Source organism: Crassostrea angulata, chromosome 3 (genome assembly GCF_025612915.1).
Source record: "Crassostrea angulata isolate pt1a10 chromosome 3, ASM2561291v2, whole genome shotgun sequence".
In the NCBI taxonomy this organism is placed as follows: domain Eukaryota; kingdom Metazoa; phylum Mollusca; class Bivalvia; order Ostreida; family Ostreidae; genus Magallana; species Magallana angulata.
In genome coordinates, this window is record NC_069113.1 from 46,586,634 (window position 1) to 46,596,379 (window position 9,746).

At 35.0% G+C, this 9,746-nt stretch overlaps 1 protein-coding gene across 5 annotated transcripts in view; it reads left to right on the forward strand.

Annotated features, from left to right (window-relative positions):
• The window catches only part of LOC128175530 (C-myc promoter-binding protein-like), a 28,018-nt gene extending 19,278 nt beyond the window's left edge, over positions 1-8,740 (forward strand). For all 5 annotated transcript variants that reach the window (XM_052841226.1, XM_052841229.1, XM_052841231.1 and 2 more), the window contains 11 exons: positions 1,955-3,271; positions 3,647-3,866; positions 4,096-4,147; positions 4,335-4,635; positions 4,906-5,128; positions 5,408-5,558; positions 5,836-5,922; positions 6,244-6,346; positions 6,443-6,500; positions 6,729-6,901; positions 7,007-8,740. In XM_052841226.1, the coding sequence (XP_052697186.1) occupies positions 1,955-3,271; positions 3,647-3,866; positions 4,096-4,147; positions 4,335-4,635; positions 4,906-5,128; positions 5,408-5,558; positions 5,836-5,922; positions 6,244-6,346; positions 6,443-6,500; positions 6,729-6,901; positions 7,007-7,143 (2,822 nt within the window). In that variant the 3' untranslated portion in view covers positions 7,144-8,740. The remainder of the gene's footprint in view (positions 1-1,954; positions 3,272-3,646; positions 3,867-4,095; positions 4,148-4,334; positions 4,636-4,905; positions 5,129-5,407; positions 5,559-5,835; positions 5,923-6,243; positions 6,347-6,442; positions 6,501-6,728; positions 6,902-7,006) is intronic.
• Positions 8,741-9,746: the final 1,006 nt, after the last annotated feature.

Here is a 9,746-nt window from a genome sequence, read left to right on the forward strand (position 1 = left end):
TGAAAAAAAGCTTGTTGGGATGTATAATACGCATCAAAAAAATTGACCAAACGGTAATCCTGAGTATCAACAAAGCAGTTATACTTTGTATGCACGCTCAACTTCATCGCGGGAATACGCTACCGGAAATAAGAAAAACACAATATTTTCTTAGACAAGGATTTATTGTAACTAATACATCGCGTTAATATCTTTATTTCATAATCAATGTTTTAAATAGACCTGTATTAAATATTCTACCGTAAATAAAATCAACCACTTTTAAAAAGCGTTTTATAATTGTGTAGTCATTATAACCCCTGTGTAGTGAAAAACGGGCCGTGTACAGGTATACTGTAGAGATAACGGACCTAATTAAATTCTTAAATGATGCCGATCAAAGTGATCAATTAGAGGCCTGGAACATATTAAAACATGTGCACAAATAGTTGTGTTGTGTATAGTACACATAGCCTACGGGGAGTGTCTGAGATACCCAAGGTGTCAAGTGTTAGCGGAGGGGGAGCACAACAATGGCTTCAATTAACGGAATAGGTTATAGAATTATTTATAATCATAATTATTTGCAATAAATCAATTAGCATTACATGAAAATGGTTAAAGATGTGTAAGTTGTTTTCAAAGATCAGTTACAAATAACACGTGGTCATCCAAGCCCGCATTCTATTAATAACAGCTGTAATGGCGGCTTACACGGAGATAAAGAATAGGCAGTCCAAATTAATTTTTAAAGGCCATTTTGAAACAGTTTATTTATTAACAGACTTTAAGTATACATTTTCTTTAATTACACGCTATGGCAATCATTTCCTAAGGATTAAATAATAATATAAATGTGATAATTAAGTAATGTTACGATGAATAGCGGGGTATCGGTCCTGTCTGTGAACAGCATAGGTAATATGGTAGTATGATACTCCGTGCTTCTGCTAGGGAAAAAAAATGTCCAAAGCCTATAGGGATGTATAATACGCACCCCTTTCTCACGGTAAAAAATCCTAGAAAAAAAGTGCGTATTATATTCACCGCATTACGGTAATGATAAATATTTCCTCTGAAAATAAAGGTCTTACGGTACCTTTATACAGCTGAGCTGTAACACTACTTACAAATAATTTACATTTGAAACATTTCATATATAATAAAAGAAAATAATTAATTATTAAAATATTTAAGCTTGTGCAAATCACGATGTTTAAAATTTGTTTATCTGTTAAAACCTTTCAATGAATGAATAGAGATCTGATTTCTTAAATGAATTTATCCGGCATTTGTAATGTCACAAGTTCTTATGTTGCTGAATTATTTTGTTGTAGATTTGAATCCATTTCTATTGTAACTATAGTTAATTCATATTAATAGCTATGTTTCTGTGCTGTGATTTCACACTATCTAATGGAGAGATAGCCTGATAAGCTTCTTTCTATTCACCAATGCAAATATAGTGTTGAATGAATTGGGATGATCACTAATTCTTTTATTTTTTGTGAGGTCTTTTAATTCAGTTTTTTGGTAAAGTTTTTTATCTCAGTTTTAGAAAATTTTCTACTTCTAAGATTTCGACACTACAATGAAAGACATATCTTTCTTATGGCCTAAAATAAAAGATTTTCCTTTCTATGACTTTAACTGTGATAAACTTGCAAGAAATAGGATTATATTTCTGATTTTAGTAAAAATTAATCTTGTTTAATTTTCTTCAACATCTTCTTTAAACATCTTTTTTAAACATCATCATTAATAATTGTAATTATTTTTTATTGTATTGAAAGCTTCCATGATTTTTTATGGTAATGTAAATTTGGACCAACGGGTACATGTAGTTACATGTTATAAGTACATTGATATATCTTTTTGGTGTATGAAGTTGCATTTTACAGGAACTTAGCCCTTATTCATTTCTATTATACCTTAGTAAGATGATATTTCTCTAAAACAGATTTTTTTTAAATAGTGACAAGCTCACAAGCAGGGCTGCTGATGTTGAGTCAGAACTCTCTGGATTCCACATCGTTTCCACAGGATGTTAATCTCCAGTCCAGTCTAAATGCAGGTGACAACAAGCGGAAACGCCACAGGAGTGCTGGAGACTACCACACCAAGACCTCGCGGTCCAACAGTGTGTTCAACAACTGGCGTCCGCGACACATCAGTGGTGACCCCAGCTGTATAGGAAGGACTCCTAAGGAGATTCTGTTGGATGACGATATTTTCGTGGAGGAGAATGTAATTTCCAGGGGGAATCTGGAGGGAATTAATGAGACAGTAGACAGTGGTGTGATTGTGGAGGATCCACAGGGTGGAGCTCTCCACAGTGATAGACCACAGGGACTGGATCTAAATCATTCCGCGGATCCGGAGGATTCAGGCACCCAGCCTTGTGATATTCCTCAGAGGAAGAGCTTATTGGATGGATTAGGTAATGTTGTACATTCCGTTGGAACTCCTGTTACAGAGAATGATCCTCTGGGGTTATTTAATGAAGATGATCCTGGTGAGGAAGGACAGGGAGAGGAGAAAGTGGTCATGAGGCGGAAAAACATTCAGACTCAGCCTTTTAAATCAGAGAGGCTAAATTATGGAAGACATAGTGCTAATTTTGATGCGGATATTCACCCAGAAGCGACTCTTCTGGTCGATCCGGAGGATCCAGATGTGGTGTATAGTGTTAGAGAAATAGACCCGAGTGAAGCAGGGATTCAGTGCAATATTCCAGATGAGCAGAAGGCTTCGTTCAGGATTGGATCAGGATTAAGTCTGGATGACTCCTTATCCACTGAGTATTTTGGAGGAGGACCAAGACCTTTATCTCAAATGGAAAAAATTGGAAAAAGGTTAATGGGAAGAACACAGAGCACTCCAGATAATCTGGATGAACAAGATCGGACAAGTAAATCTGGATTAAGTGCTGTGACAAATTATCTCAAGTCTTTTCAGTCGCCTACAAAAAAATCCCAGGACTCATTAGATGAAGCAGGTGGTACACCATCGGAATCCAGATTCAGAAGACTTGGGAGTTTTCGGAAAGGAGAACGGTTAAGTGGTGCTTTTAAATCAGCAGCAGGTGCTCTGATGAGTAAAGTGAATGAAATAAAACAGACAATTTCTACCCCCGTGAAGTATGGCTCCTCTCACTCCCTGGGGAGGTCCAGTGATAACCTGGATGTAGATGAGAAAAGAGGGAGAGATATGCCGGGAAGATCTCTGGATCATCACAGGAAACACAGAAATCCGCTCGAAGAATTTGATAACTTACATCCTTATCCTAATAGTAAGTCTTGTACTGTGATATTTTCCATGACATGTTCTTCTTTTATAGTTTATATGGGATCTATTAATATTTGCACTAATCTTCGCTATGGTCAAACTTATGTTTATAAATCATTGCTTTCTACTGTTGATCAAGTTTTCAAAACACAGTTACAGATGTTTCTTTTCGATTTTTAGAAGTTTTAAGGTTTCATATTGCATGTAAAAGGCTGTGTACTTTGCAATTGAAATTAGGAATTAGGATACTCAGCACTTTCAAATTGCTCATTGGGTTGACATTTATGTTCATCTTGTAAATTTCCCACTGGAACTGCAGCATTGACTATTGTAATTATCCACTAATTCTGATTTGAATCCTCTCGTCTTATTTTTACAGGTAGTTTACCATCTTCCTCTTTTATGGAGCAGTATGTCCCTCTCAAGGAATTTGGTGAAAACAAGTCTGTTACTTTTGCAAGTTTAGAAAATACATTACAAAACATTGCCATGGAGATTGAAATTAGCAGCTGTTTCCGTTGCAATAGATGTAGAGCTCTTTTGTATGATGAGGAAATAATGGCTGGATGGTCTGCTGATGATTCAAATCTTAACACAACGTAAGTATTCATGATACATGTATTTCAATTGTGTTAGAACTGAAGTAGATAACTTTGTGAAGATAGACTGTTTAATTTACTAGTTACATTCTTGTATTTCTGACTATGGCAGTAATGGTGAGAATGCTGGAAATAAGAATGTTCTACGTGTATTAAAATTCATTTTACGTGTTCCTGCATGTTGTTAACAAGATAATACAATTATTTTACTTGATAATTTCTTTTGTAGCTGTATATTCTGCCAGAATAAACTTGTGCCAAAACTACAAATCTATGTGAAGGTAAATTAAACTCAATGTGAAAAGTAAAATATCAATCTCTTTTAAATCAAAATGTAGAAGGAATGGTGCTGTAAAAGGAAAAAGATATTTTTGCATTTAATCTTGCATTAATACAGTGATTCATACATACATAGCAATATGGAAAAGGACTTGGAATGTTTAGAAACTGCAGTGTGTAATTTTTTAGGATTGGCGTGGTGGGAATGTGTCCTCGGTTGAGGGCAGCAAGGACGACGACACGGACAAACAGTCCTCTACAACTGACACTGACGCACACTCTAGTCACTCAAACCACGACCCCTGGGTCCTCCAGGATAAAATCAATTCCATCTCTAGTCTAGACAACTCCAACAATGACCTCTTCTTTGGGGAGGAGCATCTAGAGGGGGAGGGGCCACTCAATGTGTTGGAGTCCCCCGAGAGGGCCAAGCGGGACAGTCACCTAGCCAAGGCGGCTGTGTCCAATACCGCCAGCTCCCGGTCCTCAAGTCAGTACACAACTTGTATTGCTTGTGTTCATCTGCCAACAATTGCTTCACCTTACTTGTCATATGTGAAGAACCCCAATATTTTTAAGATTAGGAAGATAATGCATGAACAAATTTTAAATTGGTTCTAAAATTCTGAAAACTAAAATTTAAACCCTCTCAGAAAGATTTATAAGATACATGTATTGAGTCCATGCTTCAAGAGTCAAGATATGCTTTGAATATTCTTTGTTCCCATATACTATATGGACTTTTTGTGTCGTATTGTAGGTTCCATAGATTTGGAGGGTATAGCCCTGAACTCTCGGCGACGCTGTGCCAGTGAGTGCTTCACTAACTCTACAGACAACATGATGTACGGGTCGTCATTTGACTCGGTGGAGGATTATGGGGGTTATTTGTCTTCTCCTATTCGTATTTCTATTGGAGAAGATGTAGAATTACCCACAGGTCCAGACCCCACACCAGAAATGAAGAAAGACTTCATGGAGCGGTGAGATAACAATTTATAAAGATAATCCATGTACAGTAATTCTGTTTTTAAAAGTATAGCTTACCTACTTTTAACTTACAAAATGTACATATAACTACTTTAGCTCAGTTTGGAAAGATAGCAATTGTATTCAAAAAACAATTTCTGAAGGAATTTTCTATTTGATGGTGTTTCTCAGAAATGAAATACATTTCTTCCTTACTATTAGGAGAAATAGTTACACATTTTCCTAGACCTTGTCAATTTCTCTAAAAGGTTTTTTTTCTCTCTTTACAACAGCTGTACAACCTCTGTGGATCCTATCACCGTCCCATACTTATCTCCCCTGGTCCTCCGGAAGGAGCTGGATAACATCCTGGCCAATGAAGGAGACCTCTCCCTGGGCTCGGACGAGTTCCTGGACCAGCATCCGATCATATTCTGGAACTTGGTAAAGCTCACTCCTTGTACATGCCTGTACAGTACAAGTGAATTGTTGACTGAAAATGGGTTCACTGGGCAGGAAATGGAAATTAACAGTTTTATTTTGTTGTATTACAAATATTTTTTCTTTTTTTTAATATAAAATATTGGTGATAGATCTCTAAGAACAAACACTCATTTTCCACATTAGCTTACATGTTTTTTTTCTTTCTCCTGCATAGTGAATTAATATTTTCATTGTATAGTAAATTGTTTTACTACATGTATAACCCTTTGTATTGTAGGTGTGGTACTTCAAGCGACTGGAGGTCCCTAGTCATGTCCCTGGTTTCTTACTGACTGCCAAGTCCATCAACGGAGAGGAGGGCAATGTAAGTGTTGACTCTTAAATATCTTAAGTGACTGATAATACATTTTGCTTAGGCACGGTGAATCTCAAATATGGAAGATGATTTTCATCGAGATAAATCAATGCTACTTGATTTTTTTGTCAAACTTTTCACCATTAAGTGTTCAATTTGTATTTCAATTTTCGATTTCATTCTTGTGGAAATTAATTATCACAAAAATAAAACAATATGAATGTTAACCTATACCACCTACTTTACATCTTGATTAAAATCAATGACTGCAGCTGTGAATTTTATAATATCATTTTTACTGGAAAGTGTCAACATGTATTGATATTGAAGGTTGGCGTATACAGTAGTAAGCATGTTTTGATACGCCCCATGTGGGATAACGTCCGCATCCATGAAGAAGTGGGTCTGCCTATGTACAGGTCATGGAATGAAGGTAAATAGAACGACCAGTATCTGTTGGTGTCCATTTGGTCTGTATACAAGTATACTAGAAGCCACTTGTTTTATGAACACTATTTTGTAATTCCAGGTCGAAGTTCTCACATGGTCGATGCACTGATTACAGAGGCGCAACCTTTCAATAAAGCGTATGTACATTGAAATGTTTAAAACACAAACTCAATTGTGTTACTATTAAAACTAAATAGAAAAGTGCAAGTTCATAATTTTGTTTCAAACTATTTACACTTTTTAGCTTGTACTTTTGAAGCTTTGAATAACTACATGTACCGGGTATATATTTAAAATGTACCACCATTTCCATTTTGTTATCGTATACAGAGTACATGTACTTATCTTGGGTGTTTCTTTTTCAGAATTTTACATCAAATTATTGAGAGCATCATGTGTAATGACCTTTTGACCCCTATAAAACTGGTGATGAACTGTCGTCGAAGGCTGCGTCTAAGGAAGAGTCGACACAGGAGCATGTACCGAGACATCGTTTTCCTGGCCTTTGTGGCCTGTGGCAAGGAGAATATTGATAATGGTAAAGACATATATTTGTAGATGAACTGTATTAAGGTCAAATTTAATTAACTTTTTCACAGAATTATAATCTAATCATCTTTGTCTCTTGATTTTATTTCTACAGATGCTTTCGATCGTGAATACAGACAAGCATTCAACAAGCTGTCACACATGGAAATCAAGCGAACACAGAGAGACGACAGACCTCGCAAAACTAGAATCATTTGGTGTCGAAAAGTGTTTGGGGAATTAGAAGTGTAGATGCAAGTTTCTTATTGTGAAGTCATAGTGATAGTATTTGATGGGGAGAAAAATCATGTCCTGAATCCATAACTTTAATATTCTCTTTTCTCTTAAACTTGAATGAACAGAGGGTACATTTTTTTATGATACTGTTGCCCTTTTAAAGGTCAGTTATTTATAACATGTAAAAACTGTAATTAATATGGTGAGCAAGTTGGTGCTGTGAATGTAAAGAAATGGAGAAATCTGAATGATAATGTAATTATTTATGTAACAATTTGTGCTAATGAGTTGGTGAGCAGTGTTAATTATTGTTCAATGTAACGGTGTGCTTGATGTTTGCTCAGTTTGGGGAATTTTTATGAGGGTTTTCCATAATATATAATAATCATAATTATTTGCATTCAATTAATTCATAGCATTCTCAAAAGTTCTTCTATACAAATCTATGTATGACACTTTACATAAAGTTATCAATAAATTGAAACACTTAGAGATGCATGAACTTATACATGTAATGGAAAAATATTGTATTTGCAAGAAAACAATTGATTTTTATCAGTAATCGCCTGCCAGAATTATGATGTCAAGTTCTTCATTGCTTTTATTGTTCTGTTATTTCATTAAAAAAAAGTATTAAAATCAATGTAAAAAAGTTAATTTTATAGTAACATCAAATGAAACTTTAAGAAGAAATGTTTCATGGGATTTTTTAAGAGTGCTATATACATGTATGCATCAAATGAAATAGAAAAAGTCTACCATCATCTGATCAGTTAAGTACGAGGAACATTATCCACATGATGGGAAGATACCTAGCGCCTTCGTTGGTTAGTTTTATTGAATTATGCCTGTATCTTCATCAAATTATGCCAGTATAAGGATCACAAGCATGTGTCAATGTTTGGAGTTTGGAGTGTTTATACATAATCAATACACATGTAATTTATTTATGAACATATGATGGTAAAGAAGAATGTTATGTACATGTAATTATTGCTGGTACTTTTGGTTCTGTAGGTTTTTAATCTCTGCACAAGTTCTCTAAATTGCTTTTTGATATGCATCTGTTATCTGTTGTGTGGGTCTCATTGATTCATTGTAAGGGTCTATATATTCTAGAAATATGTGGATTCTAGATATGGTTTATAATTATGTAAACAAAGGGTTCAAAGTCCGGGAATCTAGATCATGTGTATGCATGACAGTTTGTTGTTGATTTTTTTTTATTGTATGGTGCCACTAGGGATATAAATTATACATACGTGTGCAATTGGTGTCACCAGAAAATCATAGGTGTGAGCTTTTAAAATGTTGCTGGCTGCATAATTTATTATGAGATTTAATGACATTGTAATTCTGTTCTAGATGATGATGTTGTAAATATATTAAGTTCCTTGAAGATGAGAAAAGCTAATATAAATAAATAAAATGCTCATTGATATGTACAACATGTTTTAATGTGTGCTGTTGCTAAATTTTAGTCACTTATAGATAGACCCATCCATTGTACATGTAAATATTAGAGTATTAATTGAGTAGGTTGTATATTGTACATATTCAATGTGTAAAATATTAACAAGTAAATAAAATGAGATATAGGGTGAACTAACAATGTCTTTGGTTCTCTTTTTATGCCCCCCTTCGAAGAAGTGAGGGCATATTGCTTTGCTGCTGACTGTTGGTCCGTTGGTCAGTCCACCAACAGTTTCCGTCCATTTTCTTCACAAAGGATGCACATATTGAAATGAAACTTGGTATACAACTTTATCATAATAATATGTAGGTCAAGATTGATTTTGGGTATGATCGAGCAATTTTCGACAGTTATGCCCCTTGAGCGTAGAAACATTCCAATTATTTGCAGTTTCCATTCATTTTCTTCGCATAGGATGCACATATTGAAATGAAATTTGGTATACAGGTTTATCATAGTAATATCTAGGTCAAGTATAATTTTGGATACTATCAAGCATTTTTTGACAGAGTTATGTGCCTTGGACTTAGAAAAATTTCAATTATTTGTAGTTTCCATTCATTTTCTTCACAGATGTTTCCAAGGGAGGGGGGCATAAGTGTTTTACAAACATCTCTTGTTTAAGTCAGCTTGGTATGAAGAGTCTATATTTGTCACCTTAATTTATGGCTTTTCATGATAGAGAAGCTTTTAAAGTATCTGAGTCTGAATACCAATTGCAGTTTGAACTCGGTGAAGAATGAATATTAATTTATTATAATATTTGTGAGGCAATGAAGTGAATTCATATAGTTTCAAAAATGGTTACATGATTTCTCCATGTAGATAGTCACAAAAGGTGAGAGGCATTCAACAGTGCTCTTGCTAGCGCTAGCGAGCACTTGCCAAATTTTGTGTTGCAGGTATAGGAAAATTTGGCGAGCCAACGCTCTGTTGAACTCCCCTGGTATATTGTTGCAATCATTGTTGTCACCTATACTATTCACATCTTTTTCCAATGAAACAATTTCTACCAAACAGATTTAAAAAGAATAATTTCCAAGTGTAATCATTTAATTGTGGGGGTTCAGAGAGGCCACACTAGGTCATTCAATGATATATAATATAATTGTCATTTTGCAGAACAGTCTCTCATTCAGATGTC